General features: G+C 37.5%; 1 protein-coding gene across 2 annotated transcripts in view; it reads left to right on the top strand.

Annotated features, from left to right (window-relative positions):
• The first annotated feature begins 544 nt into the window (after positions 1-544).
• The window catches only part of TBC1D15 (TBC1 domain family member 15), a 69,351-nt gene continuing 52,053 nt past the window's right edge, over positions 545-17,842 (top strand). For both annotated transcript variants that reach the window (XM_068561048.1, XM_068561049.1), the window contains exon 1: positions 545-609. In XM_068561048.1, the coding sequence (XP_068417149.1) occupies positions 580-609 (30 nt within the window). In that variant the 5' untranslated portion in view covers positions 545-579. The remainder of the gene's footprint in view (positions 610-17,842) is intronic.

Below are 17,842 nucleotides of genomic sequence, written 5' to 3' on the forward strand. Positions count from 1 at the left end.
TCCTATCAAAATACCTCGCTCTTGGTCATGTGTGAGTGGCAGTTACCAGACTCAACTTCAGAAACTTCACACAGAGGCGAGAAGTCTCTGTGTGTGCGCCTCGGATAGAGGGCTGGGGCTCCTTTAATCTTCACCACAGCCCTATCTCAATTTCACAGATGAGACCCTGAGGCTGAAGGTGGAAGTGCCTTGCCCATGGCCACAAAGCCAAGAGCAGGTTTCCTGGGTCCCAGTATGCTGTCCTTTCCATCATACCAAGCTGAAAGGGCCTGCGAGTGGCTCGGAGCCTCGCCCCCAGCCAAACCCCAAAGCAAAAGCACTTCAAATTACTCTCCCTCCTAGGAAAATAAACTGGCACATGCGCAGTATGCACCACCGACTCCACCCGAGAGGCCTCCGAGGCCTACTCAGCGAACATGCGTCAGGCGGCTCCTCCCGTCCCCGCCCCTCACTCCTCGCCATTCCCGCCACTCCCCGCCCCTTTCCCGCCCGGATATCAGCCTAGTTTTGCCGGATGTTGTTGTGAGTCCGAGAGACACGTGAGGCGCTGCTACGTCATCAAAGGCACGCGCAGGAAACATGGCGGCGGCGGGGGTTGTGAGCGGGAAGGTAGGTAACGGCCCCGGGAAAAGTTCCTGTTTTTCTTCGGGATGGGGCTGTTTTTGCTGCTTGGAGCGCGGCCGGAGAGGGATGCGAGGGCCCTTCTGTATGAGGAACAGCCTGTGGAGGATGCAGGAGAAGATGACTAGGTGGTGTCCGCTGTTTTCTCGAGAATGCCGGCTCAGTCCGGGAATTAAGAGACCCGGCTCCTGCTCCAGGGCCAGCTAGGCCTCGGCCCTGTTCTGGTCTGCTGTGTCCCAGGGCGAGGGGCTTTTATTTGTATTGCCTTCTTAAGAGACAGGTGGTTGCCCCGTTCCTTTCTTTTTCTGGCTTGATTTTCTCTGACTGTAGCTCTTTCTGTCTGCTCTTCGGACTCCAGGATTTTTTCTCTTCCTAATCTAACTCGCCTCTGCCTTCCTCTGCTTCACTCTGGTGAAGGCATCTTTGTCCTCTTCGGGAAGAGCTGAAACACAGGTGCTTTGCAGCTGTGCACTTAGAAGAAGAGTGTATTGGATCCATTTTACCAGGTTCCCGAGTTGGTCGGTGATGGTGAACAGCAGGGCATGTTTCCCCTCAGGGAGCTGGAGATTTACAACATCGCACGCTTGTCTAGGAAGGCGTTAGTTACGGTATTTATTTCCTAGACAAATCTGTGATGTTCCCGTGGGAGACTCTGTGGTACCGTCTTACGGAGGTGGTCATTGACCCCCTCGTGATAGTTCGTTAGGAATTAGGATTAGGTGCGGAGGGTATTTTATCGCATAGTGCCTGTTCATGTTCCGAGGACACATCCTTAATGCCTGTTGGTTAGGACTGTCGTGGCATGCTACTGGAAGCATTTCCCGTTGCGCGAGTATTTCGAAAACAGTTGGGTCGGGTAGTGACTCATCTAACACCAAGGACTATTTACTTTTCGCAGATAGCTTTCTCTGTTCCTTGAGTTTCACTCATTTTCTTTACGCTGCCCTCTCCATCCCATTTTGAATTATTTGACAGCGTTTGTGCTTTAGTGTATGGACCACTAGCCAGAATAACACAGTACTGTTACTGTGAAGGGTGACCTTGGGAAATTGAGCAAGCATGAATTCTCCGTCCTTCATTTTCTTTATCCCCAGAATGGATGTGGTGCCAGTCATTATTTCTTGTATTGGAGTTGCTAAGATTACATGAAATAATAAAAGCTTTATAAAAAAAATTACATACTGAGTATTTTAAATGATGCGTTGGTCATCGTTTTCAGATTTTCACGGTCTTTGGTTGTCTTGTCAGTTTTGTCTTCAGGGTGGATGCTGATCTTCTGCTTGGCTCATTACATATTTTAAGGTTATCTTGTTTGAGTTTTTTATCTAGGACTTTCCAAGAAGGGATCCTTTCTGTTTGAACTACACTTCACTCTTTCAGGTGTGGATTGATTTTGATAGAACCCTTGAGATGAAGCAGAGTTGTAAAATATAAGACTTTTCCCACCCTTTCCTTCCAGCCATTGCCTTTCATAATCTGACTTATTAGTCTTTTATTTCTTAACTCTACTTCGTCACCTCATTTATTCTCACTCATTGCAAATTTATACCCATTCTCATCACTCCATTTAAATTATTTTTCCATGCCCAAAGCTGCCCTTCTCCCAAATAATTCTATGATGACCAGCAAAAGCCACTTATTCTTACCCCAGCAAGTTCAGATCTAGTTTAACGGCATCATCATTCACCTGGTTGCATGTGAAACAAACTTGGAGACGTCCATTTCTATAACAACATCTAAGCAATAACCAAGTCCTACCAGTTCTATCTTAAAGAGGTTTCTTAAATTTGCTGCATCCTCTTCATTCTCAGTGCTTAGTTCATTCAGGCATTTAGTCTTGAGCTCTTGGCTGATTTTTCTGCTTGTCTACAGTCTCTTTGCCCACCGTCCCCTCTACACAACCACTGGAGTTACTTCTAATGCACAAGTCTGATTGTTTCTTGCTTTAAAAAACAAACAAAAAATCTTAATTTTGTTATTGTCCCCATTGAAATAATACTCAAGGCTGGTTAACATGGCATAAAAAGCCATGTTGTCTTTCTGGCTTTATCTTATGCTTCCCTACTTCCCAGTCTTGTTTCTTTGGGACAGGGGAATAACAAAGAACACACACACACACACACACATTTATGAAAGAGTGTGTATATGTGTGTATGTGTCTCTCTGTATTTATTTATTCCTCACCCCCCACCCCAAAGGTTCAGCTAACACCTGTCTAATTTAGAAACCTAGGGCAGTGAATGTTAACCAAGACTCGTAAGACTCACATGTGGTACTTTTAAAAAATATAGGTGCTGGGCCACAACCCAACTCTGTTGAATTAGAACCTCTTGGTGTTGAGATCTGGGACGTAGATTAACTTTTCTACTAAGTCTACTTTGCTTGCTTTGAACTTTGAATGTAGGAAGTGATGGGGGGAGGAAGTTAATCTCTGTCATATGGAGAAGCAGTGCAAGATAACAGTTAAGAGCTTGGACTCTGGAGCCAAACAAGTTTCAAAAACTAACTTCACACTTGCTAGTGACTTCAGTCAAATTATTTAACCTCTCTATGCTTCAGTTTCCTTATCTGTAATATGGGGATGATAATAGTACCTACTTTATGGTATTTTTAAGGTTAATAAGTAAATGTATTAGAACAAAGCCTGGCATGTAGTAGATACTGTGTAGGTGTTATTCATCATCTTAATTTCCCTGCAAGTCATTGGTTGGGTATGGCAGAATTTTAAAGGTTTAGAATATGGTTTTTGGTATGGGTGTGAACTTCATTTTTGAAATTACTTCAGTTCTAACTCTCAGTGTTATTTTAGGATTTGAAAAATACCTTGTTTTAGAAGTCACATAGTTTTGATGAATGAAAAATCATCACAGTACGGCAGTGGTTAAGGAGATGGAGTCTGATTGCTTGGGTTCAGAATCTAGCTCCACTGCGTTATAGCTGTGTTACTTTGGTCACATTTCTTAACTTTCTGTGCACCAGTTTTCTGATTTGTAAAATGGGGGCTAATAATTATTTTCCATCTTGGAGTTGTAGAGAGGATTAAATGAGTTAATATTTGCAAAGCATTTAGAATAGTACCTGGCATCAGGTAAGTGCTTAAATTTTAGCTGCTATTATTACTATTATTAAGGAAGATCTTTCAGACAGTCTTAAAGTTGTAAGGTTATTATTGATTTGGAAATAGTTGAATGTTTATTTTTGCTGCCACTTTCTACAGAGAGATTAAGGCCGCTCACAAATATTAAAGCAATATAGTTATGTAAAATAAATTAGAGGGAAAAAACGCAAAAGGAAAGTGAATAAGGGTAAGAAAGGTAAATGGAACTGGAAGTACGATTATTAAATAAACTGTATGCTTTAGTGGACTACAGTTTTGCCAAAGAGGGGAACCTGATCAATAATAAGAATTACAGGATCTACAATAAAATAAAACCAGGAGCAAAACCCCAAAAAACTAGTTTCTGAAGATTAGATCCGAGGATAAAATCTTCTGTAGATTCTTTATACTATGTACTATAATGAATTTGGTTATATAGCATATTGTATCCTTATGGTAAAAAAACCCCACATCCCTATAATGCCCATTAGTATGCTGATGGTTTTATACCAATGGCTAGCTAAGTAGTTCAGTAAATACAAGGTACCGATTTGATGTATTTAGGTCTCTGATGATTTGACTGAATTCAGGGGTAGGTTGTTGTCAACATGAGTGGATGGATTCAGTGTTTCATATATGTATATTTTTATTAGCTGAGCCTGTGAAAGTGGGTTTGAGTTTGATTATCAACCCTGATTAGTTCTTGGAGTTCAGCTATTCTTTATTGCTATGTATATATAGAACCATATGTTTTAACAGTCAGCCAAATAGGGGGGAAAGATTGACATTCTGTTGTGAATATTTTTTTTTTCCTGGCTGTGATCTTTATTTCCTGCAGTTTTATTGAGAAATAATTGATGCACATCACTGTATAAGCATAACACGTACAGCCTATTGGTTTGATTTATATATATTGTGAAATGATTATCACAGTAGGTTCAGCTAACGCTCATCTTCTCATATAGATCCTCCTGTGAATTTTTAAGGGAGAAATAGGGACACTGCCTGCAAAGGCTATCCTGCTTTAGGATAATTAATGGAATGAGTTGAATTAATGGAATGAGTTGACTTATTGCAGAGAAGGCGGGAGAAAAGAGATAGTCTGAAATAGGTTTTGGCCTTATACCCAGTGCCTCTGATGGTTGCAGTTTACTTTTATTCATTTATTCAACAAATATTTATTAAGCATCTGCTTTCTTCCAGGCACTGTTTTAGGCACTGGGGTTACATCAGATAGCCCCTTACCTTGGAGATTACAGACTTCAGTTCTTCAGAAGGAAAACATTCACTAAAAACCACTCCCTTGTTTAAATAAGAAAGTAAATATGAGTTTTAGGTCCTTGAAGTGGTGCTAATTTTAGTGAATGTTTGTTTTCTTGAGACTTGTAGACTGATCCTCATGAGGGCAGGGCCTGAAATGTTTTACCTGTGTCTGGCAGACATTCTGGCATATAGTAGGTATTCAGTGAAGAGAAAAGAGCAAGAAAGTAGAAAAAAATGAAGGGGGACTAGAGGAAGAGAGGTGTGTTCACTAATAGCACTCTTGGAGTTAAAAAGTCCTGTTTTAGTATATTTGCATTTCACTCTAGGTCTGTGTTTTTACTGTGACTGTGTTAGAATTTGGTTCTATTGAAAATAACTTGAAACAATTGGGAAATCACCTGTTATTTTTTCTTTGAGATTTTTTTATGGCATTTTTAGTAAGAATTTATTTTGTAGCTTAAATTTGGTCCCTTCCAGTTCCTTTTAGATATGCTTGTAGTCCTGTGAAACCCCTTGCTTAAGAAAGATTAATATTCTTAGTATCTAGCAGATTTTCCTGGAGAATTTTCTTAGACTAGATCTTGTAACATGGTAGTAACCTTCCTCGTGTAGGATACAATATGAGTATGTCTTCTTTATTTTTCTAGCATTCTTTAACAAACATTTCAGTACCTTCTGTGTGCTGAGTTCTTTATTCTCGACACAGCACAGTAGTCTGCAACAAGTCATTTCAATTTGTGATTTAATAAAAACATGACTTTTTGGGGAAGAATTCAAATATTGTTTGCTTTGATGGGACATAATGAAAAATGCTGCTGAGACTAAATGAAAAATTGTAACCCAGCCTTTTAATTTTCACTTTTTGGTGGAAGGAAATCCTTATGAAATCTATTTACTGTTTCTTGTGCAATCTATGGTGTGTCTGTAGTCGTTGGTATAAGAGAAGTCATTCGTTTAATCCTTGTTATACCTTCCATACTGCCCTCCTGTCTGACATTGTTTGGCACACTGATGCCCATAAGATGCAGTAACAGTTCTGCTGCCTGCCCTTTATTGAGAATTGTACCATCCTCAGTATCTCAATATTTCTCTGTCTTCAGTCTCAAAATTTGTGTGGTTTGTTACCCTTAAAACCACCTGTGTTCTGCATTTCTTTGAGTTACACAGTCATTACTGATTAACGCACCCCAAATAAAACTCATTGTTTACTTTCTTCCTTCTGTATTCTGTCTCTCAGTGAATAACCGCGTACAGTTTTGTCCTTGACTCCTTTCCCTTCATCTCCCACATCTAATCAGTCACAAAGTCCTATCATTTTGACCTTCTAAATATTATAAACCATCTGCCTTTCTTCATCCCTCTGCCACTGCCTTGGCTCAAGCAACCATGAATCGCTTCCTCCCTGGATTACTGCAGCTGTTCATTCTTGGCTCTGCAGCCGGTGTGTTGGCTTAGAAAAGGCAGGTCTGACATACCATTCCCGTGCTAGAACTTTCTAATGACTTTCTAGTGACAAATAATTGTCTTCAGGGTAAATTCCAAACTCCCAAATTCCTGAGCATGCTTAAAAACCCGGTGTGATCTGATCTGGTCTCTACTCTTGTCTCTAAACTCTTAGTGCTGTCTGATCTGGGTTGCAGCCATGCACTGAACTACTGCTCTCTGTATAGAACATACAGCTTCTTCCAAGAACATATGCCCTCTTCTAGTTAAAATTGCCATTCTTCAGGTCTCAGGCTGTGTGTCACTCTAGTTAAAGCCTTCCTGATTTCTCATCCTGCCTGAGCCCCTTACATCTAGGTTAGATATAATTTATTAGGGTCTGCTGTGGCAGCCTGTTCAACCTCCGTCATATGTTGTAATTGTCTGTTTTCTTGTCCTAATCCCCAATTAGATTGCTTTGAAGGCAGTGACTGAGTCTTATTTATTTATACCTAGAAGCTTACTCTGTGCCTGGCACATTGTAGGCATTCACTGTACATCTATTGAAGAAATAACTGAAATTGACATCTCATACAGGATCCTGTGCATACTTCTATCACACTCTTCTGTGACCATTGATTTACATGACATTACTAGTTTAGTTAGACACTTTTTACGATGTATGTTTTTCCACCAGCACCTTTTACTCCCCACATCTAGTTGGTGCTTAATAAATGTGTATGAGTAAAGAAACTTCTAAATCAGATTAGGTGGAATGGGGGTGATTGGAAGTGTTTGGACGAGCTATTACTTGTGTTCTTTTGAAGGACTTCATAGAAGTTGTTTGCAGAGAGAAGGTATAAAAGCGTGTTCTAGTAGAAGGAACAGAATGCACACACACAAAAAGGCACAAGGTTTTGAGGGAACAGGTGAGTTCAGAGGAGCCCAAGACAGGAAGTATTGGGGAGTGTCAGGTGTTGCATAGCTGTAGATGTAAAGTGTGGTGTCAGAAGGATTTTAAGCTCAGGTGTGGTATGGTCAGATGTACATTTTATTAAGATCATTTTTGGCAGTGGTTATACATTTTACAGTTTACACAGATTATTGGAAGGTGATTAGATTGGGGAAGAGAGACCAGAATGTTATTTTAGTAACCCAGGCTAGACATGATGAGGGGTCAGTGTCAGAGAAGATTTGAGGGATTTAGGAGGTAGGATGGGTATGGTGAAAGAGGCATTTAGGATACTGCTTGGATGGAATGTTTTAGACAGAGTTGGGAATATCAGAAGAGCAGATTTAGGATAAAACATACTGAGTATAAGATGCCTGTGGATTATTCAAGTGGAGATATCAAGTGGCTGCTTAGATGTTTGGGTGTAGAACTCATTAGAGTTTCAGGGCTTACACTGGCATTTCCTGTTGATACTGTCTCTAACCCAAAGTTTAAATTATTTATATGCTGAATGATTTCAAAGAAACTGAATTTTTGTAACTTTCTTGTTGTTAAATTTAGCTTATAAAATTCACAGTTCCTAAAGTTCAAGACTGTATGTTGTGTATGGTAGGTGTTGGGTTTCCAGGTTTGGACAGAGATTTAGGGCAAGAATTTTATCCCTAAGCCTAAGAGTAAATTTCAAATATTTGGGTTGAATGTTTTCATTTATCTTTAGTTTTTGAAAATATTATAATAATTATAACACAAATAAAAATCCAATCCCACTTAAGTGTAGTAGCAATATAAAAAATTATCTGCTACTATATTGTGCAACTTCATTCTAACTTTTGCTAAATTAGAGGTCAGTAAGTTTATTCTAAAACATTTGCTGTGGTCCCCAGAGCACCTTTAATGAGTTATGTCGGACATGGTTCCTTTGGGAAAAAAAAATCTGCATTTTCTATTGCCATCAGCAGGCTGTCATTGGAAGTTTTATAAATATAATTACCAGCTTATGCATCTTAGCAAATATTTAAGAATAAAGGAGAACTTGAAGGGCCTGAGACAATTTTATTCCAAATGGAGAACCTTTTTCCTTTCTTTAGTACCTGTACACATTGTTCTTTTTTTTCCTCCCAAGAGGGTGGGGAGCAGTTTAGAATATTCTAGCTTGTGTAAAGATTTTATCCTTTTTCTAACATTGCCAGATACATACACGCAAGGAACTTTATCTTGTTTATTTTTCTGTTCTCCATGGTGTCTGTCACATAATAAGTGCCTAATAAAAGTTTGTCAACTCAAGTTTAGATAATTAGTTTAGCACCACCAAGTGGCAAGTGTTTGAATGTCCTTGATAGTTTTTGCTCCCTATGGACACTTAATCCACAATGAAAAACAGATAGGGTGTGATTTTTAAATTTTTTTGAGGCAGGATCAACTTCTTTTTCTTTTTTCTTTCTTTTATGCTTTTTTTTTTAAGTAAAATATCTTTACTTAACGTATTTACTTTTATACAGGGTTTTGCAGTTTAAAAAAATAGACTTTTCCTGTAAGTTATTTTTTATACAGCTTTATTGAGGTGCCACTTGACAAACAGTAAGTTGCACATAGCATGTGTAATGTGCTAACTTTTGATGTATGTATACACTATGGACCCATCAACAGAATCAAGATAATGACATGTCTACCACTCAGAGTTTCCTCCTGACTTGTTGTAATCTATCGCTACCTTCATCCTGTCCACAGACAAACACTGAGCTGCTTTTTGTCACTATAGATTAGTTTGCATTTTCTACAACTTTATATAAATGAAATTATATGGTATGTACTCTGTTTTTGGTCTGACTTTCTTCATTCAGCATAATTATTTTGAGGTTCATTCATGTTGCTGCATGTAACATTAGTTAATTCCTTTTTATTGACACGTAGTATCCTGTTGTATGGGTATACCACGATTTGCTTATCTATTCACCCATTGATAGACATTTGGGTTTTTTCCACTTTTGGCTGTTACAGATACAGGTGTTGTGAACATTGATGTATAAGTCTTTGTATGAGTATGTGCTTTCTCTTTTCTTGGGCAAATATCTAGGAGTAGAATAGCTGGATTGTAATGTTAGTTGCATGTTTAGCATTTTAAGAAACTGCCCAACTATTTTCCAAAGTAGATGTACCATTTTACATTCCCAGTGGTGGTGTATGAAAGTTCCAGTTGCTCCACATCTTTGTCAGCATTTGGCATGTTGGGGACTTCCCTGGCGGTCCAGTGGTTAAGACTCAATGCTTCCACTGCAGGGGGTGTGGGTTCGATCCCTGGTTGGGGAACTAAGATACTGTATGCCACATGGTGCTCACCCGCCCCCCCCCCCCCAAAAAAAAAAAACATTTGGCACGTTGGTTTTTAAAATTGGCTTCAATTTGCAGTTCCCTAATGACTTATGATGTTGAGCATCTTTTCATGTGATTTTATGTCATCCCTATACTTTCTTTGGTGAAGTGTCTGTTCATACCTTTTGCCCACTTTATTTTATTGAATAAATTGTTTTCTTCATTTTCTTGTCACTGAGTTTTGAGAGTTCTTTTTATCTTCTGGATACAAGTCCTTTATTACATATACAGTATGATTTGCAAATATATTTTCTCTGCCTGAGCCTTGCCTGAGCCTAAATTCACTTAGTTTTAGTAGCTTTTTTGTAGATTGCAATGGCTTTTCTACATAGACAGTGATGTCATTTGTAAGTAAGTTGTTTTACTTGTTCTTTTCTAATCTAGATGCCATTTATTTCTTCTTTTTTGTAGTGTCTGAAACCTCAGGTAAAGTGTTGAATAAGAGTGGTAAGGGTGGACATACTTTGTTCCTGATCTTAGGAGAAAGCATTCAGTCTTATATGATGTCAGCTGTACTCAGTGTTTCATAGTTGTTGTTTAGTAAGCTGAAGAAGTTTCCCTTCTATGCCTGATTTGCTGAGTGTTTGTCTGAGATAGATGTTGGATTTTGTTGGATGCCTTTTCTGCATCTTTTGAGATGATTTATATGGTTTTTCTTTTTAAAATTTTTTATTGTGGTGAATTATAGTGATTGATTTTTTAATATTAAACCAACCCTAAGAGTAAACCCCACTTGGTCATGAAGGATTTTCCTTTTTACATATCGTTGGATTCAATTTTTATTTAGAATTTTTGTATCTAAGTTCATGTGAGATATTGGTCTATAGTTTTATTTTCTTGTTTTTGTCTGATTTTAGTGTCAGGGTAGTGCTGGGCTCCTAGAATGAGTTGGGAAGTATTCCTCCTCTTCATTTTCCTGAGTTTGTATAGGATTGTATTACTTCTTTCTTAAATATTTGGCAGAGCTTACTAGTAAAACTATTTGGGCCTGGAATTTTCTTTGTGGGAAGGTTTTTAACTAAAAATTCAGGGAATTCCCTGGCGGCCCAGTGGTTAGGACTCCGTGCTCTCACAGCCAAGGGCCCAGGTTTGGTCCCTGGTCGTGGAACTAAAATCCCACAAAACCTCGCGGTGCGGCCAAAAAAAAAAGTACAGCAGAAACTAACACAACATTGTAAATCAACTATACTCCAATAAAAATTAATTAAAAAAATTGAATTTCCTTAATTTATACTGGGCTACTCAGGTTATCTTTTTCATCTGTGAGTGTTGGTAGCTGTGTCTCTTAAGGAATTTATTTGTTTTGTCTAAGTTGTCAATTTTTAAAAATAAACTTATGTATGTATGTATGTATGTATGTTTGTATGTATGGCTGCTTTGGGTCTTTGTTGCTGAGTGTGGGCTTTCTCTAGTTGCAGCGAGCAGTGGTTACTCTTTTGTTGCAGTGTGCGGGCTCCTCATTGCAGTGGCTTCTCTTGTTGTGGAGTACGGGCTCTAGGCGTGCCGGCTTCAGTAGTTGTGGCTTGTGGGCTCAGTAGTTGTGGCTCGCGGGCTCTAGAGCACGGGCTCAGTAGTTGTGGCTCGCGGGCTCTAGAGCACAGGCTCAGTAGTTGTGGCACACAGGCTTAGTTGCTCCGTGGCATGTGGGATCCTCCCGGACCAGGGCTCAAACCTGTGTCCCCTGCATTGACAGGCGGATTCTTAACCACTGCGCCACCAAGGAAGTCCGAAGTTGTCAGTTTTATTAGTCTAAATTGTTCATAAATTTCTTAGTATCTTTTTTGTGTACATTTGTAGTGATGTTAAAGTTCTAATTCCTAATATTGGTAATTTGTGTCTCTTGTTTTTTCCTCATCTGTCTGGCTAGAGTTTTACCAGTTTTATTCTCAAAGAACTAACTTTCAGTTTCATTAATCTCTTCCCACCCCCCACCCCCCATTTTTCTTTTTTCTATTTTATTGATTTCTACTCTTTTTCTTTCTGCTTACTTTGGGTTTAACTTGCATTTCTTTTTCTAGTTTCTTAAGGTAGATGCTCAGGTCATTAATTTGAGGCCTTTTTTCTTTTCTAATAAAGGCATGTAATGCCATGTTTCCCAGTAAGCACTGTTTCAGTGGCCCTACGCAGATTTTAATACGATGTGTTTGCATTTTCATTGAGTTCAAATACTTTCTAATTTCCCTTTGATTTCTTCTTGACCCTTGGGTTATTTATAAGTATGTTATTAATTTCCAGATATGTGAGAATGTTCCGAAGATATTTCTATTACTGATTTATAACTTACTTCCGTTGTGGTCACAGAATATACTTGAATTCTTTTAAGTTTATTGAGATTTGTTTTATGGCCCAAGTTTTGATCTGTCTTGGCAAATGTTTTGTGTACATTTGAAAGAATGTGTATTCTGCTGTTGTTGGGTGGAATGTTTTGAGTGTAAATTAGGTCCAGTTGGTTGATGGTGTTTTCACGTCTTCTGTGTTATTACTGATTTTCTGTATTGTTGAATCAGTTATTGAGAGAGGGGTTTGAAATCTCTGACTGTAATTGTGGACTTGTTTATTTTTTCTTGCAATTCTATCACTTTATGCTTCATGTTTTTTGAAGGTCTGGTATTAGGTGCATAAACATGTAGGATTGTTAGGTCATCTTGAGGCACTGACCATTTTATCACTATGAAAATATTTTTCTACCTGGTAACATTTCTTTTGCTCTGAAATTTATTTTTGTCTGATATTAATATAGCCATTCTAGCTTCTGATTAGTGTTGGCATATCTTTTCATCTTTTAATTTTTAACCTATTTGTGTCTTTTATATTTAAAATACTTTTCTTGTAGGTAGCATAGATTTTGGGCTTTTCTATTCAGTCTGACAATCTCTTTTTAGTTGGAGTCTTTAGGTGATTTATATTTAATGTGATTACTGATATGGTTAAGTTTAAGTCTGTCATCTTGCTATTTGTTTTTTATTTGCCCCATCTCTCTTTTGTTCCGTTTTCTTTTTTTGTCTTCTTTGTGATTAGTCCAGTAGTTTTCATTATTCTGTGTTTATTTTTTATTTCCTTTGTTGACTAATTCACTATAACTCTGCTATTTCAGTGATTGCTTTAGGGCTTACAGAGTACATCTTTAGCTTATGATATTTACATTCAAAAGTTGTTATACTACTTTACATAAGGTATAAGAACCTAGAACGGTATACTGTCACTTCTCTTCTCCTGGCTTTTGTGCTATTTTTGTTATTTTACTTTTGCACATATTACAAACCCCACAAAAACATGTAAGCATTTATCTGCTTGTTTATGCTTTGATGAAGGCGATTTGATTAACAAGAAAAATATATTTATCCACATAGTTACTCTTTTCGGTGGCATTCATTTCTGTATGTAGATCCAGATTTCCTTCTAGTGTAATTTATTCTGCCTGAAAGACTTACTTTAACATTTTTTGTAGTGTAGGTCTGATAGTGATGAATTTTTTTAGCTTTTATATGTCTAAAAACGTCTTTATTTTACCTTCTTTTTTGAATATATCTTCTTTGGGTATGGAATTGTAGGTGAACAGTATTTGTGTTTTGTTTTGTGTTCATTACTTTAAAGGTGTTGCTCCAACGAGGAAGGAGGAAACTTTGGGAGGTGATGGATATGTTTGTGGCTTGATGGTGATAGTTTCATAAGTGTATACTTACTGTCAGCTTATCAAGTTATATATATTAAATATGCATAGCTTCTTATATGTCAATCATACCTCAATAAAGTGGAAGAAAAAAAGTATTGCTCCATTGTTTTCAGCCTCCATTGTTTCTAAAAAGGAATCTGCTGTAATCATTATATTTAATGTTTATTCCTCTGGCTGATTTTCAGATTTTCTGTGTATTACTGATTTTGCATAATTTGATTACAGCGTGCCTGTATCTAGTTTTCTTTGTGATTCTTGCTTTCATTTTGGAGTTCACTGGTTCATTGGTGTTTATATCTATGGGTTTATAGTATTAATCAAATTTGGAAAAACTTCTGCAATTATTTTTTCAAAAAAGATTTTTTTTTGCTGTTTCTTTTTTCCATCAACTCTTTCAGGTACTTGAGTTATACATATACTAGACCACTTGAGATTTCCTTGCAGCTCATTGATGCTTTGTTAAATTTCTTCTCAGTCCCTTTCCCCCCTTTTTGTATTTTGTTTTATATAGTTTCTATTGCTGTAATTTCAAGTTCATTATTCCTCTGCAATGTCTAATCTGCCATCCAATTCAGTGTATATTTCATCTCAGACATTGTAGTTTTCATCTCTAGAAGTTCAGTTTGGATTTTTTTTATGTTTTTGATGTCTTCTCTTAGCAAGTTCTAACTTTAGTGTCCTGAACATATGGAATTCAGTTATAGTAATGTTTTAATGTCTTTCTCTATTAATTTTATTATTTATTTCATTTTGGGTCATATTTAATTGGCTGATTTTCCTCGTCATATGAGTCATATTTTTCTGATTGTTAGCATGTCTGTTAGGTTTGTTTTTGTTTTTGTTTTTAAGCCAGATGTCAGATATTGTGAATTTTATCTTTTCAGGTGCTAGATATTTCTGTATTCCTATAAAATGTTCTTGAGTTTTATCCTATAAGGCACTTATGTGGAAACAATTTGATACTTTTGGGTCTTGCTTTTAAACTTTGTTAGATGGGATCAACACAGCATTTATTTATTTATGTGTCTATGTTTTGATTGGCATATAGTTGATTTACAAAGTTGTATTAGTTTCTGGTGTACAGCAAAGTGATTCAGTTAATGTGTATGTGTGTGTGTGTGTGTGTGTGTGTATATATATATATATATATATGTATGTATGTATGTATGTATTTTTTCTTTTTCACATTCTTTTCCATTATGGTTTATTACAAGATATTGAATATAGTTCCCTGTGCTCTGCAGTAGGATCTTGTTTATCAGCACAGCATTTGATGTGAAACTAATTTTGCCCCGCTGCTGAGGTAAGACAATTCTGAGTACTCTACCTAGTGCTCTGTGAATTATGAGGTTTCCCACACCGACGGGAACAGCTCTGTGTAAGCTGCAGATTGTTTCTTCTAATAATTTCAGGTGGTTTTCCTCTGGCCTTAAGTAGTTTACTGACGCGCGTGCATTGATCAGTACTCTGCTGAATACTCGGGGATGTCTGCAGATCTCTTGAGTTCTATCTGTGTACTTTTCTCTTTCTGGTATTCTGTCTTGGCCTTGCCCAGTTCCCAGCTCTGTGTCCTCAACTCAGGGAGACCACTGGGCATCTTCTGGGTTTTCTCTCCTTTGTCACAGCTGGGAACTCTCTCAAGACAATAAGCTAGGGCAATAGTATGACTTAGCTCATTTGTTTCCTTTCACTCAGCAGTCACTGTCCTTCATTACCTGATGAAAACCATTGTTTCATAGATTTGGCCTTTTTATTTTCCTTGAGGGAGGGTAAATCCAGTCTCTTGTTACTCCATCTTGGCTGGAAGCGTTAGCTGTTACAGGGTTTTTTTCCGCTCTTTTTTTTTTTTTTTCTTTTCCCTTGGCCGCACTGCACTGTGCTGGATCTTAGTTCCCTGACTAGGGATCGAACCTGTGTCCCCTGCAGTGGAAGCACAGAGTCTTAACCACTGGACCGCCAGGGAAGTCCCTTTTCCTCTGTTTTTGGTGGGATTCTTGGCTGGAAGTGTAAGCTGTTACAGGGTTTTTTTCCTCTCCAGTTTTGGCGGGATTCATACCTATCTCTTCTATATGCATCTTTCCCCCCCCCACGCCCCTTCAAGATCAGGCTGACTGTTTTACTTTGTTCCAAATTTGTTTCCTTAGTTGTTACAAACTTTGAGATGGTCTTTTTTCCTCCAGAGTTTTTGTTAATAAATATTTCTTTCTCGTTGGTCTGTATTCTCTTCTGTACCTTCTGAGAGGTGATATAGTTAGCAAGACATTCAAGAATTTTATCAAATGCTAAGTATTTAGAGAATTCCAATAGATATTTGGGTAGCTGCAGGTAATCATCACATTTATAGAATGGGTTATACCAGTTTGTAATTTATATTAAAGTTTCCTTTTTCCCTGTTCCATTGGTAGTCTCTACAACAATAGCATTCCTTCCCCTGTCCCTGCCACCGCCCCCCCACCACCAATTTTTTTTTTGGGGGGGGGTGGCAGAGACACTTAATAATAGGTTGTGCTTTTCCCTCAAATCTTCTACTTGATCTATTCTTCTTCTCTTTCTTCTCCTTAAGACCTGTCCTTCCATTGTTGAATTCATGTCATGATTTCCATCTGACAGTATCCCTCTATTATTCTTGAGATATGGTTTAAATTCTGTTTAAGACTTCACATTTTGTGTTTATCACCAGTAACTTTTAGCATTTTGGTTGTGAAACAAAACTTACATACAGAAAATCACACTTACATAACTTAATGACTCATAAGGCAAACGTCCTTGTAACCACCACGGTGGTCAAGAAATAGACCTTTGCAGGTACCCCTGTTCCCCTAAGTAACTACTATCCTAACTTTTATAGTACTTACTTTCTTGCATTTCTTTATTACTATTAGCATTTTTTAAAACACTGCTCTCCTGGGTTTTTTTTGTCCTCCTTCTCTGTCCTCCACTTAGTATTACTAGGTACTTCTTCCAGTTTTGTTTTTCTCAGTCAGTTGCACCTTTGTCTTTCATAGTATTTGATATCTTATTTTTCCTTGAATCACGTTTGAATTTAAATTCCTTGTATCAAACATAGTACTTCTTTATTTCAAAAGATTGGACATACAGGAATCATCAAAAACAAAACAAAACAAAAAACACACCAAACCACCCAAATCCTGATTGTTGACAACAACTGTATGTCCTGTTGTGTACAGTTTTCATACTCAGCTTTCTCTGCCATATGAACGGGAAGATAAAATGAAAACACCATTTTTGTTTCCATTAGAGATATACTCCAGATATGTTTTTGCCATGTAATTTGTTCCCTTATAAAGTATCACAAATTAATAAGTTGTTAGGGTTGGAGAATTTGACATAGACTTTTAGTAATATCTCGGGTATATATGCTAGAGAATTGATTAGACTGTTTTATTTTTACATTTAGTGCCTTTGTATCCCTAAGGTAACAATCATGGGACGTCTTCACTGCCTATACATTGTCTTGCTATTCAGGATGTTTGGTGCTGATAACTCACAGAGTCTGGATTGTTTGCAAAAGGAGTCTCAAACAAGTTGTACATCTCTAGTGGTGCAGACTTTCATTTCAGTCTTTTTCTTCTCATAGCTTTCCATTTGCCAGCTTCCTGACATTAGTTTTCATTACCCTTGACCTCCTTGGAATATAATTTTCTTCTTCTCTGTCTTTCTGACTTACATATTATTTTCCTGTTATGCCTATGAACTCTTCGTCTCCCCTCAAATCTTAGGTAGTGGAAAGAAAGAGGCATTACTGATGCCCTTTCTTTGCTTCCTGTAGCACAGAGGACCTACTCATGTGGCTAATTGGTGACTGCTTTAGATTGGAATATGAGCACATAGGATACTGGAACAATGTTGTCAGTTCCACATATGCTAAGCCTTACCTTGATGGCCTTTTACATTATGTACTGTTTGGACAAATAAAACTTATCAGAGCAGACTTGAGTCTGAACCCCAAAGTAATGGGAGAACCTTGATCAAATCACTTAACTTCCTTGCATTTTTTCCCTCAATTACAAAGTGGGAATGATATCACATATCTAATTGAGTTGTGAGGATCAAATGGGATACTGTAGAAATGCTTTGTAGAGTAATGCATTATAGAAATATTACACGGCCAGTAATAACATTTGAACCTTTCTTTTTATTTTGCATTAGAGATTATGAACAAAACCAGAGTAAGGAAATTGGAAGCCTGTTTTACTGAAAGTATTATCTTAGATGAAATTCCTGATATCATAATTGTTCTCTGTAGCAAAATAATTTTTCATTTCAGACAAGCTTGGAGATAGCTTTTCAAGTATTAATCGTTACCATTGATAAATGTGAGAAGCAGAATGTCCTGTGGAAGAATGGTACTGCTTAGGAATCAATTTACTGTAGAGTTTAATGAAGAAATATTATCTTCATGCTATTGTTATAAGATCAAATT

This window comes from Eschrichtius robustus, chromosome 13 (genome assembly GCF_028021215.1).
Source record: "Eschrichtius robustus isolate mEscRob2 chromosome 13, mEscRob2.pri, whole genome shotgun sequence".
Taxonomy (NCBI): Eukaryota; Metazoa; Chordata; class Mammalia; order Artiodactyla; family Eschrichtiidae; genus Eschrichtius; species Eschrichtius robustus.